We start from the raw sequence: 22,568 nt of genomic DNA on the forward strand, positions 1-22,568 counted from the left end.
ATCAGTTTTCACTGTATCAGGAACACGTACATATATCTATTTCTTTACTGCCCACAAGGGGCTACACACAGAGGGGACAAACAAACGGAGTAAGTCAATTATATCGACCCCAGTGCGTAACTGGTACTTATTTAATCGACCCCGAAAGGATGAAAGGCAAAGTCAACCTCAGCGGAATTTGAACTCAGAACGTAACGGCAGACGAAATACCGGTAAGCATTTTGCTCAGCGTGCTAACGTTTCTGCCAGCTCGCCACCTTACATATATACATATATCATCATCTGTGTATAAGTAGCTTGTTTACCAACCACATGGTTCTGGGTTCAGTCCCACTGCATAGCACCTTGGGCAAGTGTCTTCTACTATAGCCTCGGGCCGACCAAAGCCTTGCGAGTGGATATGGTAGATGGAAACTGAAAGAAGCCTGTCGTATATATATATATATATATATATATGCGTGTGTGTGTTTGTGTGTCTGAGTTTGTCTCCTTAGCATTGCTTGACAACCGATGCTGGTGTGTTTATGTCCCCGTTACTTAGCGGTTCGGCAAAAGAGACCGATTGAATAAGTACTGGGCTTACAAAAGAATAAGTCCCGGGGTCGAGTTGCTCGATTAAAGGCGGTGCTCCAGCATGGCCGCAGTCAAATGACTGAAACAAGTAAAAGAGTAAAAAAAAAGAGTAAAAGAGTATCATATATGTATGTAATACATACATATATCATCATCGTCATCATAACATCTATTTTACCCTGCATGCATGGGCCAGACAAGAGTAAGCTGAGGTAGTTTTCTTCAGATAGAGGCTCTCCTTGTCACCAGAACAGTAATCCAATTAATTCTACACAAACACACACACACACGCATGCATGCCTAAAGAATGGCAGTCAAGAGGACTATTTAGTCCTGGACATAAGCTCTAGCACTGGCACCACATTGAAATATTTCCCACTCCTGTAAAATGATAGATGTAACAGCCAAAATGGAAACTTAAGAACAAGATGTGACTGCCTGACCCACTTGTGGAAGCACTCCGTCGGTTACGACGATGGGGGTTCCGGTTGATCCGATCAACGGAACAGCCTGCTCGTGAAATTAACTTGTAAGTGGCTGAGCACTCCACAGACACGCGTACCCTTAACGTAGTTCTCGGGGATATTCAGCGTGACACAGAGAGTGACAAGGCCGGCCCCTTGAAATACAGGTACAACAGAAACAGGAAGTAAGAGTGAGAGAAAGTTGTGGTGAAAGAGTACAGCAGGGATCACCACCATCCCCTGCCGGAGCCTCGTGGAGCTTTTAGGTGTTTTCGCTCAATAAACACTCACAACGCCCGATCTGGGAATCGAAACCGCGATCCTACGACCGCGAGTCCGCTGCCCTAACCACTGGGCCATTGCGCTTCCACACATAAGCTCTAGCACTGGCACCACATTGAAATATTTCCCACTCCTGTAAAATGATAGATGTAACAGCCAAAATGGAAACTTAAGAACAAGATGTGATTGCCTGACCCACTTAGGAGACCAGTAACTCATCATTATCATTTAACATCCATTTTCCATGCAATTAGGGTTGGACAGGAGGTGACCAGCCAGAGAGCTGCTTAGGTTCCAATTGTCTGCTTTGGTATGGTTTCTATTGTTGGATGCCTTTCCTAATGCCAAACACTATACATAGTGAACGTGGAGGCACGTGGCTTAGTGGTTAGGGTGTCAGCACCATGATCCTAAGATTGTGGTTTCGATTCCTGGACCAGGCGACGCGTTGTGTTCTTGAGCAAAACCCTTCATTTCATGTTGCTCCAGTCCACTCAGCTGGCAAATATGAGTAACGCTGCGATGGACTGGCGTCCCGTCCAGCTGGGGAACACATACACCATTGAAACCAGGAAAACAGGCCCATGAGCCTGGCTAGGCTTTAAAAGGGCGCGTTTATTTTTTTATACATAGTGAACTGGGTGCTATTTACATAGTCCTGGTATAGGTGCTTTTATGTGGCACCAGCATATGTGTTTTTTAGATACCCCAGATGCTTTTTTACATGGCACTGGTGTGGATGCTTTTTACATGGCACCAACCCAGGCACCTTTTACATAGTACCAGCATATGAATAAGAATTAACTTAGATTGCAAAAGCCTGTTCAACCCATGTGAGATGAGTTGTTGTGGATGTAAGTTCTGGCTTATCCTCCTCTTCATCATCATTGTTTAACGTCCACTTTCCATGCTGGCATGGGTTGGACGATTTGACTGAGGTCTGATGAACCAGACTCCAATCTGATCTGGCAGAGTTTCTACAGCTGGATGCTCTTCCTAACACCAACCACTCTGAGAGTGTAGTGGGTGCTTTTACGTGCCACAGGCATGAGGACCAGTCAGGTGGTACTGGAAAACGGCCACACTCAAATGGTGCTTTTTATGCGCCATCTACACAGGAGCCAGTCCAGCGGCACTGGCAACAACCTCGCTCAAATGTTTTTTTGACGTGCCATCAGCACAAGTGCTAGTAAGGCGATGTAGATCTTCAGACATAAAATGGAGTTGACTAAAAAATGGAATGGTCTCAAATTAAATGCTTCTGATCAAAGATTTACTAGGTTATGACTGTTAAACAACAAAAATTCTTTGAATAGAAAAGGGCCCTCAGGCTGTTTTGGGGTTTCCCCATCCAAAGGTGGTTTAACCCAATATTTGCATGCTATCATTTATAGCTTTATCCACTTCAAATTCAACCATTAAAAATTAACTATTTCACATTCCATCAAAATTTCTAAATTAAAATTTCATAAACAGTACTATGTAGGCGTAGGAGTGGCTGTGGGGTAAGTAGCTTGCTTACCAACCACATGGTTCCGGGTTCATTCCCACTGCATGGCACCTTAAGCAAATGTCTTCTACTATAGCCTCAGGCTGACCAAAGCATTGTGAGTGGATTTGGTAGATGGAAACTGAAAGAAGCCTGTCGTATATGTATGTGTGTGTTTGTGTGTCAGTGTTTGTCCCCCCAACATCGCTGCCAACCGATGCTGGTGTGTTTACATCCCCGTAACTTAGTGGTTCGGCAAAAGAGACCGATAGAATAAGTACTAGGCTTACAAAGAATAAGTCCTGGGGTCGATTTGCTCGACTAAAGGCGGTGCTCCAGCATGGCCACAGTCAAATGACCGAAACAAGTAAAAGCGTAAAAGCATAAACAACATCAACTGAAAATTGAACTTGACTAAATGATGATATGGTCATGGATGGAATGCCTGTGATGATAGTTTTACTGGATCACAGCTGACCTGGGGCTAACAAACTTAACGACAGTCTAGACAAGTAGCTTTAATAAACAGCTTAAGTAAACATTACAAATAAAACCCTGTAGATTATAATCAATATTTTGTTAATTATTTTTAAAAAAATAACAATCATCTATTTAATAAGGAATTAACTTCAAATAATTAAACAATAATGACATTATATTAATGTTTGTCTGTTTTCCTATGTTGAGTCCAAACAGATGTGCAATACAAAAGCAACACCATTCAAAAGAGTTCATTAGTGAGGTCGTTAAGGTTAATTGCAATGAGTAAAGAAACTGTGTGGTAAGTAGCTTGCTAACCAACCACATGGTTCCAGGTTCAGTCCCACTGCGTGGCATCTTGGGCAAGTGTCTTCTGCTATAGCCCCAGGCTGATCAATGCCTTGTGAGTGAATTTGGTAGACGGAAACTGAAAGAAGCCTGTCGTATATATGTGTATATATATATATATATATATATATATGTGTGTGTGTGTGTGTGTTTGTCCCTCTGGCATTGCTTGACAACTGACGCTGGTGTGTTTACATCCCCGTGACTTAGCAGTTCGGCAAAATGAGACCGATAGAATAAGTACTGGGCTTACAAAGAATAAGTCCCAGGGTCGAGTTGCTCGACTAAAGGTGGTGCTCCAGCATGGCCGCAGTCAACTGACTGAAACAAGTAAAAGAGAAAAAGAGAGTAACTATTCTGGCAATCTCTTTTACTATAGCCTCGGGCTGACCAAAGCCTTGTGAGTGGATTTGGTAGACGGAAACTGAAAGAAGCCTGTCGTATATATGTATATATATATATATATATATATATATGTGTGTGTGTGTGTGTGTGTTTGTTCCCCCAACATTGCTTGACAACCGATGGTGGTGTGTTTACGTCCCCGTAACTTAGCGGTTCGGCAAAAGAGACCGATAGAATAAGTACTAGGCTTACAAAGAATAAGTCCTGGGGTCGTTTTGCTCGACTAAAGGCGGTGCTCCAGCATGGCCGCAGACAAATGACTGAAACAATTAAAAGAGTAACTCTTGTTGTTTGTTAACAAAACCATCCATCCATTTTCTCTGCCCCCTATTTTTGAAAGGGTTATGGGGAATAAAGTCCTAAGGCATCTGCTGCATAACCATCAAAAGAAACGATAACTATATTTCCTTGCTTGATCCCCAAGCACCATCAACTGAGATTACATAAAGATTATCCAACCATCTTGTTCTTCATCTACCCCTAGGCCTCCTGCCGGTCAGCTTGGTCTGAAGAATTCATCATGCGATTCTTTCCTCTAACATTCTAAACATGTCCACAGTACCAGAGCTGTGAAAAGCAGCAGCAGCAGCTTGATAAGGCAAGACTCCCTCATCTCTGAGTGTCACACCCTAGCGGTTGAAGGAATCTGTGGAAGAGGTAGACCCAGGAAGACCTGGGATAAGGTGGTGAAGCACAACCTCCGAACATTAGGCCTCACCGAGGCAATGACTAGTGACCGAGACCTTTGGAAATATGCTCTGCTTGAGAACATTAAGAGCACCATCCCAGCTTGAAACTGAAATATTAAATCTTTCATTCATCACAGCAATTAAATTTAATGAATTCTCTTCTGATGCACACAGTAACCCAGGGTTGCATCCAGAGAAGAGCCACATGGCTGGTGTTGTAAAACATTACTAAAAGATCATCTTGGAGGGCATCTAGACATAAAACATTGCTTCAAAAAGTCCCAATCAACCCATGACAGCATGGAAAAGCAGATGCAAAACAATGATGATGTTGATATGTAACACTAGGCTACCATATACCTAATATAGTCCTGTTTCTAAAAAGGGTAGAGGAAACCCCACTCCACACACATACATACACACACACTTTAGCACTGTCATCTGACCCATGGGTACATTTAGCAGAATTTGTTGTTGTTTACAAGCATGTGGAACAGATGTATGGAAGCCTTTTGTATGTGTGTGTTTGTGATTGCCCCCCACTGCCACTCGACAACCGGTGTTGGTTTGTTTCTGTCCCCATAATTTAGGGGTTCAGCAAAAGAGATTGACAGAATAATTCATCATCATCATCATCATCATCATCATTTAGCGTCCGCTTTCCATGCTAGCATGGATTGGACGGTTCAACTGGGGTCTGTGAAGCCAGAAGGCTGCATCAGGCCCAGTCTGATCTGGCAGTGTTTCTACGGCTGGATGCCCTTCCTAACGCCAACCACTCCAGCTTAAAAAGAAAAACTAAGTACTGGGGTCAGTTCGTTCAACTAAGACCCTTGATAAGGGTGTGCCCCAGCATGGCCGTAGTCCAATGGCTGAAACAAATAAAAAATAAAAGATACAAGTTTGATGGTGTCAGAATGGTTTTTATTTCAACTGATCCAATATAAACAAACATTGAAATCAGTTTCACCTGCTTAACAGTCCCCTTCCATCGTAACAGCAGGTTGTGATTGCACATAAAATGGTCCCTGTTGCTGATACAAACGCAGTTTCAGGTAATTCGGTGAACCGAACATCTCCTCGGTGCAGCTGTTCTGTAGCAAAGCCTCGACTACTTTGTACTTCAGTCGCTTGTCTTCTGATGACGCTTCGGTCGATCGGTCTAGCAGGTACTCAATGAAAGTCGGGTGGTGTGCCATCAGTTCTAAAGCCCAGCGCTGGTTGGCTAACGACACGTATATGCTTTTGGAGGCCAGTCGGATGTTAGGGAATGGTTGTTGGCCGATCGAGAAGATTAAATTAAAAGGGTTGCTGGAGATTAAGCTGAACCAATGCTGTGTGAGGGCAAGCATCTCATCATTTTGGTCTTCAGCCTAAAAGTAACAAACACATCAAATATGTTAGATACTGATTCTACTTGGAATATCTCAAAGAATACATGTAAAGCTAAACATAACAGGATATTGACAGGAAAAGTTGAAGGCAGCCTAAGAGACACTTTACATCCAAAAGGGATTTTTTCAACCCAATATTTACATGTTGATATGTATAGCTTTATCTGTGCGTGCACTTCAAAATATTTCAAAAAATACTTATTCAAATTCTCTCAAAAGTTTATAAAATTCTTAAGCTATGTACATTTAAAGAACAAAATCACTTGATATAAATTCATCATCATCATCATCATCATTGTTTAGCGTCCGTTTTCCATGCTAGCATGGGTTGGACGGTTCTACTGGGGTCTGTGAAGCCAGAAGGCTTCATCAGGCCCAGTCAAATCTGGCAGTGTTTCTACGGCTGGATGCCCTTCCTAACGCCAACCACTCCGTGAGTGTAGTGTGCTTTTAGTGCCACCGCATGGTGCCAGACAGAGCTGGCAAACGGCCACGAACGGATGGTGCTTTTTATGTGCCACCGGCACGAGGGCCAGGCGAGGCTGGCAACGGACACGAAATGGGGCGGCTGCTGGCAACGGTCGCGAAACGGAAAGTTTCTCTTACTGCACCGGCACTGGTAACACATCTGCAATTCCATTGACGATTTCCATTGATCGATTTGATTCTGATCGTCACTTGCCTCAACGGGTCTTCACAGCAGAGTTTTGACATGCCACGGCACTGGTAGCACATCCGCAATTCCATTGATCGATTTCGATTCTGATCCTCATTGCCTCATCACTGTCTCACAAGTAGAGTTTTGTGTCCCAAGAAGGGAAGTATGCATACGTAGGCTGGCTCCATCCCATGTAGAAGGCCAGGGTTATGGACTCACTTGTCCTGCTGGGTATTCTGCGCACAGCACAATTCCAGAGGTCTCGGTCTCTAGTCATTTCCCAGTGAGACCTAAAGTTCGAAGGTCGTGCTTCACCACCTCGTCCCAGGTTTTCCTGGGTCTGCCTCTTCCACAGGTTCCCTACCGCTAGGGTGTGGCACTTTTTCACACAACTCTCATTCATCCATTTCGCCACATGACCATACCAACGCAAACGTCTCTCTTGCACACCACAACTGATGCTTCTTAGGTCCAGCTTCTCTCAAGGTATTACACTCTGCCGAGTGTGAAGTACCGCATTACAATCCATCGGAGCATACTGGCTTCATTCTAATTGAAATATATATTTATTTAAAAAAAGCAGCCAAAAACGTTTTGGATGATGTTGAGTTTTACATTAATACTCTTTTACTCTTTTACTTGTTTCAGTCAGTTGACTGTGGCCATGCTGGAGCACCGCCTTTAGTCGAGCAACTCGACCATGGACTTCTTCTTTGTAAGCCCAGTACTTATTCTATCGGTCTCTTTTGCCGAACCGTTAAGTGACGGGGACCTAAACACACCAGCATCGGTTGTCAAGCAATGGTAGGGGACAAACAACACAGACACACAAACATATATATATATATATATACATATATACGACAGGCTCTTTCAGTTTCCTCTACCAAATCCACTCACAAGGCTTTGGTCGGCCCGAGGCTATAGTAGAAGACACTTGCCCAAGGTGCCACGCAGTGGGACTGAACCAGAACCATGTGGTTGTTAGCAAGCTATTACCACACAGCCACTCATGCGTCTATGTTCGTATTTTAGCTAAGTCAATTGATACTTGGCCTATAGCCAAGTAATATGAAACTGAGTCATCAGAATGTCTTGTCAGGTTTTCTTGTAAACATTCATACTCTGACTTATATAAATACACATATATACATGCACACACACATATATATTTATATATAACACATATACATACATAACACACATATATATATAGATATATATATATATATATATATATATATATATCATCATTATCATCATTTAACATCCGCTCTCCATGCTGGCATGAGTTGGACGGTTTGACTGAGGACTGGTGAGCCAGATGGCCGCACCAGGTTCCAATCTCATCTGGCAGAGTTTCTACAGCTGGATGCCCTTCCTAACGCCAACCACTCCGAGAGTGTAGTGCGTGCTTTTACATGCCACCGGCACAAGAACCAGTCAGGCGGTACTGGCAGCAACCACAGCACAGGAGCCAGCTCGAATGTTTTTTTCACATGCCACCAGCACAAGTGCCAGTAAGGCGACATTGGTAACAATCACGCTCGAATGGTGCTTTTTATGTACCACTGGCACGGGAGCCAGTCAGTGGCCCTGGCAACGATCATGCTTGGATGGTGCTCTTGATGTTCCACTAGTACAGATGCCAGTCAGGCAGCGCTGTCATCGGCCGCATCCGTGAATTTGATTTCGATTTCATTTGCCTCAACAGGTCTTTGCAAGCAGAGTTTAGTGTCCAATGAAAGAAAGGTACGCACAAGAGGGCTGATTACACCACTAGCATAGGCCATGGGTTATGGTTTCACTGGCTTGCCGGGTCTTCTCAAGCACAGCATATTTCCAAAGGTCTCGGTCACTAGTCATTGCCTCGGTGAAGCCTAATGTTCGAAGGTCATGCTTCATCACCTCATCTCAGGTCTTTCTGGGTCTACCTCTTCCACAGGTTCCCTCAACCGCTAGGGTGTGACACTTTTTCACACAGCTATCCTCATCCATTCTCACCACATGAACATACCAACGCAGTCGTCTCTCTTGCACACCGCATCTGATGCTTCTTAGGCCCAACTTTTCTCTCAAGGCACTTACACTATCGTGTATGCATACTGATATTATACATCCAGCGGAACATACTGGCTTCATTCCTTGCAAGCTTACGCATGTCCTCAGCAGTCACAGCCCATGTTTCACTGCCATGTAGCATAACTGTTCATACACATGCATCATACAGTCTACCTTTTACTCTGAGGCCCTTTGTCACCAGCAGAGGCAGGAACTCTCTGAAGTTTGCCCAGGCTGTTCTTATTCTAGCAGCTACACTTTCAGAGCATCCACCCCCGCTACTGACTTGGTCACCTAGGTAACAGAAGCTATCAACTACTTCTAGTTCTGGACTCAGAACGTAAAAATGGACAAAATGCTGCTAAGCATTTTGCCCAGCATATTAATGGTTCTGCCAACTCACCACCTTAATAGAAATATTAATAATAATAACCTTTGCTACCACTGCTATTACTGCAGCTATATTTGAATCACCCCAAATTTCCTTATTCTAAAAGAAAACGATTAACCAAAAGTTGTATTCCACTGTGAGCGAAACCCCCTTATCTGAATATTAATTTATAGGATATGGTAGGAAGTGAAATGGTGTAGAACAAATAGACAGTACCGTCAGCTGGAGTATTGACGCGAATGCAGAAAGTGCTCGGACTTTCACATCTTCAGGACAATTCTGAATTGTCTGACCAACATTCTTCATAGCTTCATCCATCTTTGAGCCTGAAAAATTGAGACAGAAATACATGGAATGATCTGGGACAAATTTAACCCTTTAAGCATTTAAATCGATCATATCCAGCCTAAATATTCTACTTGTTTTATGTTCAATCCAGCCAGATCAGGTCTCTCACGTGTACCCTACAATGTCCTTCTAAAAATAAACAGTGACATCATCAAAATCTCAAAGCTATAAGATAAAGCAGGATTAATTCAAAATATGAGTAAGTGTTACATTTGAGAGAGTAATTTAAATAGTGAAGGATTAAAAATAAATAATGAAATATGAAAAGTAAATAAAAATGATAAAAATGTTATTATTAATGAGTTTTGACAATCCAATTAAACTAGTGAGGGCTTAGTGCCACAACCAGCAGCATCAAGACCATACTACTGGTTGTTTATCAATATTCCAAGATTGTGGAACTGTTAACTGATTGATGTAAGTAAATATAATCTTCTGGCTCCCTTCACAGCTACTGGTAGTGCCAATCACAGTTTGAACTCTGAAGTGTCAGTGGTCTTGTGAAGTTGGTGCTAGTGATAGCCTGGGCTTGGTAGTGGTGGACTAGGTACTACCTGTAGTAGAATTGGTTAAATACCACTGCCGGTTGTATGGGCTCAGTGCTACCAATGGTAGTCTGGACTCGATGTTGGAGGCAGTTGTGAGGGCTCAGTTAGGGTTAGGGTTAGGGAACCGAGTAACCTGCATTATGAGTCCTAGGAGCTCAAGGAAAAAAAACTTTCTGTAAAGGGGTTAGTGATGAAGTGGAGACAACACAGGATCAAGGAAACCCGTCAGTCTTATTGAGAACATGACAACTTCTCTAGTGCTGGTGCAATGAGGAAATGTACCCAGTACACTGTGGAGTGGTTGGTGACTGGAAGGGCATCCAGCTGTAGAAGCATGCCAAAAATGAAGGAAACAAGTGAGATGTGGTCCCTTGACCAGTCAAGAAGAGCAATACTTATAAATAACTGATAAGGACAGACAACCTGTCTAACCCAAACCAATATAAAAATCAAGCATAAAATTATGGTGATGATGGTAATGATGATGATGACAATGGGGATGATAATTAAATCAATTTTTACCGTATTTCTTTAGAATCAGCTTCCCGTTTTTAGTGATAGCAATTTGTGCAATAGTTTCAATGCCAATGGTTCTTAATGTCATGTCTGAAGAATTCAAACTAGACAGAACTTTAGACAAGAAGTGCTGGTACTTAGAGCAGATTTCATTGGGTCGATGTCGTGCTACACTGCCAAAAAAGGTAATCAGTCCTACAAGAAAAAATTAAAATAAAAAAGAAAAAAGGTAATCAGTCCTACAAGAAAAAATTAAAATAAAAAAGAAAAAAGGTAATCAGTCCTACAAGAAAAAATTAAAATAAAAAAGGTATTTTCAAAAAGACAGGACAGAACAGAACAAAATATATATTTAAAAAAACAAACGATGCTAAATTATTAAAAAATTTCTACAAGAGTGATGGAGGTAAAACAGCTTCATGGGGAAAATAATAAGGTAAAGGAATGGCTTTGTGGTTCAGAAGCTTGATTTGTAACCCAAAGGGTTACAGGTTCAGTCCCACTGTGTGGCACCTAGAGCAAGTATCTCTTACTATAGCCCCGGGACAACCTAAACCTTGTGAATGAATTTGGTAGACAGAAACTGTATGGAACATGGAAGTTAGTCGTGTGTGTGTGTATATATATATATATATATATATGTGTGTGTGTATATATACACACACACACATATATATATATATATATACACACATACACACACATACATATACGTGTGTGTATAGTTCGTTTCCTCCCACCACCACTTGACAACCAGTGTTGGTTTGTTTACATTCATGTAAATAAAACCAACTGACCAACCAACCAACCAATTTCTCCAGTCACTATTCCTGGGAGGGGGTGTGGGGGTAGAGTCAGCAGGTACCTCAGCTGTCGTGCGATGTAGAAGTGTCACTGTCATGCAAGCAGTGTCCATTGCTTCCAATCTTCCTGGATAACACGTCTGGTCATGAGACGCAGCCATACGAAATCCACCTCAGCAAATTCCATCTAACCCATGCAGACACAGAAAAGTGGACGTCAAAAGCAATGGCAGTGATGATGAGCACATCAGTTCACATCAGCTAGGGAATGGATGAACGTAGAGAAGCATGACACAGATTCCATACACTAATGACAGCAGCAACATGCAATCGTTTAAAGCCGCATAAACTAAATGTCAATAACCAGCAATACAAAACAAGGTGGTGGTGGTGGTGGTGGTGATGGTAGGGGAGGTGCTATGTAATTTGAAAAGGAAAAAAAAAAAAAACATTAAATAAAAGCAACAACAACAGAGAGAGAAAATACAATTTAAATGTTCAAATAAGCAAGTGACAAAGAAATTGCCATCATTAGAAACGATAATAACAGAAGACAGAAAATTTTAGTAAAAGACTTTCATTTTGTCATCAACCCACAAAAAGGAGACTTTGGTTTAAAACCGAGAAATTAATGGAATTATATAGAGAGACAACCGAAAACCTACTTCCACAACTATTTCAGATGGTTTATAGAATACTGTAAAACTGATATTATTATTCGTATTCTACACTCTGAGTTCAAATTCCGCCGAGGTCAATTTTGCCTTTCATCCTTTTTTAAGGGCAATAAAATAAACACCACTTGAACACTGGGGTTGATGTAATCAACAAGTCCCTTCCCCCAAAATTTCAGGCCTTGTGCCTTTTGTAGAAAGGATTATTGGTGGCACGTAAAAAGCGCCATCCGATCGTGGCCGTTTGCCAGCCTCGCCTGGACCCCATGCCGGTGTTACATAAAAAGTGCCATCCGATCGTGGCCGTTTGCCAGACTCGTCTGGCACCTGTGCCATTGGCACGTAAAAAGCACCCACTACACTCATGGAGTGGTTGGCGTTAGGAAGGGCATCCAGCCGTAGAAACATTGCCAGATCAAACTGGGCCTGGTGCAGCCTTCTGGCTTCCCAGACCCCAGTTGAACCGTCCAACCCATGCTAGCATGGAAAGCGGACGCTAAACGATAATGATGATGATGATGATGATGATGAAAACGGCAAGCTGGGCAAAATACTTAGCAGTATTTCATCCATCAGTTATGATTAGAAAGGATTATTATCTTTATTATTATTATTATTGAGTGAGAGAGCAGTGCATGCCATCAAAGTGACACTGGAGTAAAATATACGAAGCCCAGTATACCCATCATGACTACCCATCTGATAAGGGTACACTAGGCACATGCATCACAACCATATGTGCGCAACATGGGTGATCTCATATCAAGACAAACAGCGCATGACCTTGCAGGTGGGGCCCAGTTAGAATTTTCTTCTGGTTGAGTAACACATCCTGCTCAAAAGGTCCCTGAATAAGGGTTATTTAAGGATGTTGAACGAACCACCCATGTTTCCAAAGGTGAATTATCCAAACCTCCAAGAATTCCTTTCAACACACGGCTATGATGCTCCCCACTACTTCTGCTCGTGATCAGAGATGCACATGTCGTCAGCCATTAAGGGACATGCTCAACTGGTTACGGTCAAACAACTGACAAGCAAATCTGTGGTATTGAGCAGAATATTATTATTATTATTATCATTATTATTATTATTAATAGTAGTATTATTAAGGCAGAACCATTAGCAGGCTGGACCAAATGCTCTTTACATTCTGAGTTCAAATTTCGCCAAGGTCAACTTTGCCTTTCATCCTTTCAGGTTCGACGAAATAAGTACCAGTTGAGCACTGGGGTCGATGTAATGGACTTCTCCTTCCCCTGAAATTGCTGGCCTTGTGCCAAAATTTGAAACCATTATTAATTATTATTATTATTATTATTATTACTATTTTAATTAATGTATCTTGTGTATACAAAAAATGTATGACTGCTGCTGTTAAGTTTACAGCCCTACAGAGATTACCATCATCCAGTCAGATTCCACTAACCTGGTTAAGCTGACCGCTAACTAGTATTACTAGTTATAATTTTCTCTCTCTCTCTCTCTCTTTTTTTTTCTCTCTTTATTCTCTATTTTGTCTTTTCCTTCTCCCCCTTTCTCTTGTTTCTTAGTCCCTCTTTATCTTTCTCTGCCAATCGTTTTCTTTCCACTTCCTCTCAAAATACTTATAAAATGCCTTCAGTTCTACCCAACTCTTGAAACTGGTTCTCTAACGTAATGCAACAAAGTGTTTCCCTGATGAACCATTGTGGTTAAACATCCAACACAAAGTTCCAAACAACCACAATGGTGAAACACATGTAGGAACTATTATCATAATTAAGGCGGCGAGCTGGCAGAATCGTTAGCACGTTAGTCGAAATGCTTAGCGGTATTTCGTCTGCCGCTACGTTCTGAGTTCAAATTCCGCCGAGGTCGACTTTGCCTTTCATCCTTTCAGGGTCGATTAAATAAGAACCAGTTACGCACTGGGATCGATGTAATCAACTTAATACCTATGTCTGTCCTTGTTTGTCCCCTCTGTGTTTAGTCCCTTGTGGGTAATAAAGAAATAGGTTCTGGTACTAAGGCCTCACTAGTTTAATTAGATTATCAAAACTCATTAATAATAACATTTTATCATTTTTATTTACTTTTCATATTTCATTATTTATTTTTAATCCTTCACTATTTACATTATTCTGTCAAATGTAACACTTAAGTACCAGTTACGCACTGGGGTCGATGTAATCGACTTAATCCGTTTGTCTGTCCTTGTTTGTCCCCTCTGTGTGTAGCCCCTTGTGGGTAGTAAAGAAACAGGAACTATTATCATTAACTTGTGTTTATCATAATTTTTCATTTCAAACAAAATGCTCAGAGGCATTTTTACAGGTTTTACATTCAAATTCCACTAAGGTTAACTTTTCCTTTCGTCCTTTTGTAGTCAATAAAACAAGTACCAGTTGAGCACTGGGGATCAACATAATCAACTAGCCCTCTTCTCCAAAATGTCAAGCCTTGTGCCCATTGTGGAAAGGATTCATCATCATCATCGTTTAACATCTGCTTTCCATGCTGGCATGGATTGGACAGTTTGACTGAGGACTGGCAAGCCAAGGAGGCTGCACCAGGCTCCAATCTGATCTGGCAAGGTTTCTACAGCTGGATACCCTTCTGAACACCAACCACTGGGTACTTTTTATGCGACACTAGCACGGGAGCCAGTCAGGGGGCACTGGCATCGACCACGTTCGGATGGTGATTATAATTATTATTATTATTATTATTACTATTTTAATAATGTATCTTGTGTATACAAAAAATGTATGACTGCTGCTGTTAAGTTTACAGCCCTACAGAGATTACCATCATCCAGTCAGATTCCACTAACCTGGTTAAGCTGACCGCTAACTAGTATTACTAGTTATAATTTTCTCTCTCTCTCTCTCTCTTTTTTTTTCTCTCTTTATTCTCTATTTTGTCTTTTCCCTCTCCCCCTTTCTCTTGTTTCTTAGTCCCTCTTTATCTTTCTCTGCCAATCGTTTTCTTTCCACTTCCCTCTCAAAATACTTATAAAATGCCTTCAGTTCTACCCAACTCTTGAAACTGGTTCTCTAACGTAATGCAACAAAGTGTTTCCCTGATGAACCATTGTGGTTAAACATCCAACACAAAGTTCCAAACAACCACAATGGTGAAACACATGTAGGAACTATTATCATAATTAAGGCGGCGAGCTGGCAGAATCGTTAGCACGTTAGTCGAAATGCTTAGCGGTATTTCGTCTGCCGCTACGTTCTGAGTTCAAATTCCGCCGAGGTCGACTTTGCCTTTCATCCTTTCAGGGTCGATTAAATAAGAACCAGTTACGCACTGGGATCGATGTAATCAACTTAATACCTATGTCTGTCCTTGTTTGTCCCCTCTGTGTTTAGTCCCTTGTGGGTAATAAAGAAATAGGTTCTGGTACTAAGGCCTCACTAGTTTAATTAGATTATCAAAACTCATTAATAATAACATTTTATCATTTTTATTTACTTTTCATATTTCATTATTTATTTTTAATCCTTCACTATTTACATTATTCTGTCAAATGTAACACTTAAGTACCAGTTACGCACTGGGGTCGATGTAATCGACTTAATCCGTTTGTCTGTCCTTGTTTGTCCCCTCTGTGTGTAGCCCCTTGTGGGTAGTAAAGAAACAGGAACTATTATCATTAACTTGTGTTTATCATAATTTTTCATTTCAAACAAAATGCTCAGAGGCATTTTTACAGGTTTTACATTCAAATTCCACTAAGGTTAACTTTTCCTTTCGTCCTTTTGTAGTCAATAAAACAAGTACCAGTTGAGCACTGGGGATCAACATAATCAACTAGCCCTCTTCTCCAAAATGTCAAGCCTTGTGCCCATTGTGGAAAGGATTCATCATTATCATCGTTTAACATCTGCTTTCCATGCTGGCATGGATTGGACAGTTTGACTGAGGACTGGCAAGCCAAGGAGGCTGCACCAGGCTCCAATCTGATCTGGCAAGGTTTCTACAGCTGGATACCCTTCTGAACACCAACCACTGGGTACTTTTTATGCGACACTGGCACGGGAGCCAGTCAGGGGGCACTGGCATCGACCACGTTCGGATGGTGATTATAATTATTATTATTATTAAGGTGGCAAGCTGCCAGAATTGTTAACTTCTCAGACAAAATCCTTAGAAGCAGTTTTTCCAGCTCTTTAAATTGTGAGTTTAATTGCCACTGAGGTCAACTTTACTTTTCAGGGTCAATAAAATAAGTACTAGTTAAGCACTGGAGCCAATATAACCGACTTCCCTCTGCCCACAAAAAGTTGTTGGCCTTGTACCAAAATCAGAAACATTATCATTATTAATATATATACATATATATAGGGCGCAGGAGTGGCTGTGTGGTAAGTAGCTTGTTTACCAACCACATGGTACCGGGTTCAGTCCCACTACGTGGCACCTTGGGCATGTGTCTTCTACTAAAGCCTCGGGCCGACCAAAGCCTTGTGAGTTGTTTTGGTAGACGGAAACTGAAAGAAGCCCGTCGTATATATGTATATATATGCGTGCTTGTGTGTCTGTGTTTCTCCCCCTAGCATTGCTTGACAACCGATGCTGGTGTGTTTATGTCCCCGTTACTTAGCGGTTTGGCAAAAGAGACCGATAGAATAAGTACTGGGCTTACAAAAAGAATAAGTCCCGGGGTCGAGTTGCTCGATTAAAGGCAGTGCTCCAGCATGGCCGCAGTCAAATGACTGAATCAAGTAAAAGAGTAAAAGAGTATATACACTGTAAAGTGATTAGCATTAAGAAGAGCATCCAGCTAAAGGAACCAAGCCAAATTAGACCTGGTGCAGTTCTTTGGCTGCTAGTTCTGGCCAAACCGTCCAACCCATGCCAGCATGGAAAACAGGTGTTAAAGGATGATGATGATGATTATGATACTTATATAATGAAATAATGACAGATCTTTTATCTTTTACTTCTTTCAGTCATTAGACTGTGGCCATGCTGGGGCACCGTCTTGAGGAATTTCAGTTGAAGTAATGGAATCCTCTTTAATACCCTTAGTGTAATTTGCATTATTAATCATCTTCACACACAGGTATTTCACAACAGTGCTGACTTTTAACCCTTTCATTATCATATATCTGTTGAAACACATGGCTTTTGTTTTGGTTAATTTTGAAAATAATGGAGAATTTAGGAAAATGTAAAAAGCACTTTCTGAACGGGATTGATGTCAGGCCCGCCTGACTGGCTTTTGTGTCAGTGGCACGTAAAAAGCACCCACTACTCTCTCAGAGTGGTTGGCATTAGGAAGGGCATCCAGCTGTAGAAACCTGGCCAGATCAGATTAGAGCATGGTGCAGCCGCTGGCTCTCCAGACTTCAGTGAAACCATTCAACCCATGCCAGCATGGAAAACAGATATTAAATGATGATAATTGACCCCAGTACCTATCGATTCTATTTTTAAGTCTAGTACTTAAACTTTCGGTCTCTTTTGCCAAACCAATAAGTTACAGGGACATAAACACAACAACACTGGTTCTCAAGTGGTGGTGGGAGGCAAACAAAGAGAGAAAGACACACACACACACATACACATATATATATATATATATATATATATATCAAGCATGTAAATAATAACACAAATGGGCTGAGGTTCACTACAGCTGTTTCAGGCATGTTTTTTTTATTGATGACCAAATCAATTACATCTTGTAAACAAACTGTTTTCTTCAGATGAATTAAAATTAAAATAAAATTTAACATTTAAGATTTTTGACACAAAGAATATATATTTCTTTACTACCCACAAGGGGCTAAGCATAGAGAGGACAAACAAGGACAGACAAACGGATTAAGTCGATTACATCGGCCCCAGTACGTAACTGGTACTTAATTTATCGACCCCGAAAGGATGAAAGGCAAAGTCGACCTCAGCGGAATTTGAACTCAGAACGTAGCAACGGGCGAAATACCGTGAAGCACTTTGCCCAGCGTGCTAACGTCTCTGCCAGCTCGCCGCCTTAAGAATATAGAATACACATCTCTCATCTCAGTGCTGGTTATGACAGGCTTCTTTCAATTTCCATCTACCAAATCCACCGACAAGGTTTTGGTCGGCCTGCGGCACTAGTAGAAGACACTTGCCTAAGGTGCCATGCAGTGGGAATGAACCCAGAACCATATGGTCGGGAAGCAAAACTCCTTACCACACAGCCACGCCTGTGCATAATAGACAGATGTTGAAGAACATAGAAAAATCTCATTGACAATATTTAAATGATGCCTAACCTGGCTGCAAGAGTTCAAGTAAAACATCCGAGTCAGCTTTAATCAAGAGAGTCTCGAGACAATCAAGGACTTTGTGTTCGGTCAGCCAAGTAAATCCATGGTCACTTGTGGTCAAGTTTGTTAGTAGTTCTACGCAGTTCATCTTTGCCAGTACATCCGCACTATCACCATAGAGTTCGTTAAGAAGATTTTCCAACAGACCAGATCCAATCACCAATGACAAATTTCGGGCTGATGAATTGCCAATATTAACGAGCAACTAGAAAACAATTTGGATGAATATATTAGTAATTAGATAAGACTCAGTGTGTGTGTGTGTGTGTGTATGTATGTATAGACATATACATGTGTGTACATATACATATATATCCTTTAAGTTCATTTACAGTAAACTTTTTTTAGTTGGATTCCATCTGCAAAAGCAGTTTTATGAGATCATACCAAGCTGTGCTGATATAACACAGGGCTGAACACAGACAGGACAAATTACAAAGTAGAGCTTTTCCTTTTGGGGAGAAAAAAAAAAGTGGGGTAGGTTTTCAATCAAAAGGGATCATGAAAAGGAAAGAAAAAAAAACGATCAATAGGAATCGTGTATGACAGAAATGTCATGATATAAAGTGTAAAGGGGGAAGCAGATAAGGTTTATCTGAGGAAAGAAAAGCCTACGGAAAAGACCATGGTAACCTCGGTCAATAATGTCACATGTTAACACATTTATTTGCAAGTAAGTAACTCTGTTTTAAATTTTTCCGGGTTCATAGGATTATGCTCAAGGTGGCTTCGTCATTCATATGTAGCATCCTTGCTACATTCACCCATCTTTTTTTGAAACATTCGCTAGACAAAACTTGCCTCTCTACTCTCATTCATGAATATTTTAATGTATCACTATGCGGGTTTCCACAAATCACATGTTTTTAGTGACCATAGTCTGCGTTCATGGGATGATTACAGCCTAATCTGTAATACCTATTTCTTTATTACCCACAAGGGGCTAAACACAGAGGGGACAAACTAGGACAGACATAGGTATTAAGTCGATTACATCGACTCCAGTGCGTAACTGGTACTTAATTTATCGACCCCGAAAGGATGAAAGGCAAAGTCGACCTCGGCGGAATTTGAACTCACAACGTAACGACAGACGAAATACGGCTACGCATTTCACCTGGCGTGCTAACGTTTCTGCCAGCTCGCCGCCCTATAATCTGTAATACCCATGTACATCAGGTGAGTCTTTGTGCGGGTGTTTGTGTTTGTAAAGGACCAATTTGGTAAAACACGGTGCTAAACTACAAAAATCTAAGAACCACTGAACTACATTATCATATCATCTTTACTTATTTCAGATACAAGGTCATCATTCAAGAGAGATTTAGCTGTTCTCTCTAGCAAGTTAAGCGACCACATAAAGACACCTTTGTTTGATAATAATCATAAGTTTTATCCAACATACACACCCACACCCACTAATGATATAGTCTTCTACCCTGCAATCAGTCTCTCAATCAAGTCTTTGTATTAAAGGTAATAAAAATATAACAATCCTTTAATTATAGACGTTCATTATAGGAGTGTTGCCGTGGCCTAGTTTACAGACTCCACAATGGCAGAAAATATATTGAAATTATCATGATCATCATTATAGTCGTTACTATTATTATTGTGAGAGAGCAGCACACACCATCAAAGTGGCATGGGGTACAAATATACGCAGCCCCATACACCCATCATGACTACTCATCTGATAAGAATAAACCTTGCACCATTGCATCACAGCTATGTTTGTGTGACATGGTGACCTCATATCAAGATAAACAGCACATGACTTTACAGGTGAAGCCAAATTAGAATTTTCATCGGTGTTTCCACCGAGGTTAACTTTGCCTTTCGTGTTTTTTGGGATTCAATAAAATAAGTACTAGTTGAACAATGGAATAGATGGAATCAACTTAACCACTCCCTTGAAATTGCTGGCCTTGTGCCAAAACTTGAAACATTATTATTATTATTATTATTATTATTAAACTCTGCTTGCGAAGACCTGTGGACATTAACCCTTTAGCATTCAGATTACCCTGTCAAATGTAAAGCCTATTTAATTACATTGTTTTAGATTAATTGTACAGCATCTTGTAACTGAGATTTTGATGATGACCCTGTTTATTTTTAGAATGACTTTGTAGGGTAGGTGTGAGAGGTCAGAGCTGGCTGGTTTGAGCATAAAACAGGAAGACAATTTTGGCCTGATATGGCCAGTTTAAACACTAAGGGGTTAAACTCTGCTTGCGAAGATCTGTTGAGGCAAGTGAAATTCAAATCCAAATCAAAATCAAATTCGATGACTGGCATCCGTGCTAGCAGGGTGCAAAGAGCACCATATGAGCGTGATCGTTGACAGAGTGGCTAACCGGTTTCCGTGCCAGTGGCACATAAAAGGCACCATTCGAGTGTAATCGTTACCAGTGTCGCCTTACTGTCACTTGAGCCCTGTGCTAGTAGGGTGCCAAGAGCACCATCTGAGCATGATCGCTGCCAGAGCGGCTAACTGGCTTCCATGCCGGTGGCATGTAAAAGCACCATTCGAGTGTGATCGTTACCAGCATCGCTTTACTGGCACCTGTGCCAGTGGCATGTGTAAAAATATTCAAGTGAGGTCGTTGCCAGTACTGCCTGACTGGCACCCCCATGCCAGTGGTACGTAAAAGCACCCACTACACTCTCAGAGTGGTTGGCATTAGGAAGGGCATCCAGCTGTAGAAACTCTGCCAGACCAAGATTGGAGCCTGGTGCAGCCATCTGGTTCGCCAGCCTCAGTCAAATCGTCCAACCCATGCTAGCATGGAAGGCGGACGTTAAACGACGATGATGATGATGATGATTATTAACGCAGCAAGTTAGCAGAATCATTAGCACACCAGGCAAAATGCTTAGCAACATTTCATTCTGAGTTCAAATTCCACTGATGTCAACTTAGTCTTTCATCCTTTTAGGATCGATAAATTAAGTACCAGTCAAGTCCTGGGGTTGATGTGATCAACTTATCCTCTCCCCACAAATTCTAGACCTTGTGCCTATATTAGAAAGAATTATTATTAATATTATTAATATTATTATTAAGGCTGCAAACTAGCAGGTTCATCAAAGCATTGACAAAAAATGCTTAGCAGCACTTCTTTGAGATTTTTACATTCCAAGTTCAAATTCTGCCAAAGTTAACTTTGCCCCCTATCCTTTCTGGGTTGATAAAATAAAGTACCAGTCAAGTGCTGGGGTTAATGCAATAAACTCACCTCCTGCCCCCAAAAATTACTAGCCTTGTCCTACAATTTGAAATCATCATCATTATTACTATTGTCACTATTATTATCATCATCACTATTATTATTACCATAATTATCATCCTTATCACTATTATTATTAGTATTATCCGAAAGGTGGCACGTAAAAGCACCATCTGATCGTGGCCGTTGCCAGCCTCGCCTGGCCCCCGTGCCGGTGGCACGTAAAAAGCACCATCCATCCGTGGCCGTTTGCCAGCTCCGTCTGGCACCTGTGCAGGTGGCACGTAAAAAGCACCCACTACACTCACGGAGTGGTTGGCGTTAGGAAGGGCATCCAGCTGTAGAAACACTGCCAGATCAGACCGGGCCTGATGCAGCCTTCTGGCTTCACAGACCCCAGTTGAACCGTCCAACCCATGCTAGCGTGGAAAACGGATGTTAAACGATGATGATGATGATGATGATGATGATGATGATGATGATTATCATCATCCTGATTATCATTCAATTTAAAAACTACCCAGAATTTGCCAGTCTCCGAAAAAATGACATAATCCATTTACTTTCAACAACTGCAATATTTATAAAATGGAAACAATATTATTATTATTATTATTATTGAGGCCTTGTGCTTCCAGTAGAAAGAATTATTATTATTATTATTATTAATCCATCAACAAAGAACAGTGAATGTATGTGTTGCTAGGGATGCCTGGGTTTCAAATATGAAGAGTAAACAATAAAAATGAATAATTGGTTAATGTATTATTTTAGTTAATTATTCAGGAACAAACTGTACAAACAGTGAAATAACGACAGCCATCTTTTACATAGACATGAATGAACTGATAATGAATACAAATTTTATACCAGATAGATAGATAGACAGATGGACAGACAG

The 22,568-nt window shown here is 41.2% G+C and overlaps 1 protein-coding gene across 1 annotated transcript in view; it reads right to left on the reverse strand.

Annotated features, from left to right (window-relative positions):
• Nucleotides 1–5,632: 5,632 nt before the first annotated feature.
• Nucleotides 5,633–22,568, reverse strand: part of LOC115223023 (26S proteasome non-ATPase regulatory subunit 5) — a 42,323-nt gene continuing 25,387 nt past the window's right edge. Inside the window, exons 5-8 of the mRNA XM_029793449.2 lie at nt 18,381–18,639; nt 10,653–10,841; nt 9,451–9,560; nt 5,633–6,103 (exon numbers count right to left, since the gene is read on the reverse strand). Coding sequence (XP_029649309.1) covers nt 5,705–6,103; nt 9,451–9,560; nt 10,653–10,841; nt 18,381–18,639 — 957 coding nt within the window. The 3' untranslated portion in view covers nt 5,633–5,704. The remainder of the gene's footprint in view (nt 6,104–9,450; nt 9,561–10,652; nt 10,842–18,380; nt 18,640–22,568) is intronic.

This window comes from Octopus sinensis, linkage group LG21, assembly GCF_006345805.1.
Source record: "Octopus sinensis linkage group LG21, ASM634580v1, whole genome shotgun sequence".
NCBI classification, from domain to species: domain Eukaryota; kingdom Metazoa; phylum Mollusca; class Cephalopoda; order Octopoda; family Octopodidae; genus Octopus; species Octopus sinensis.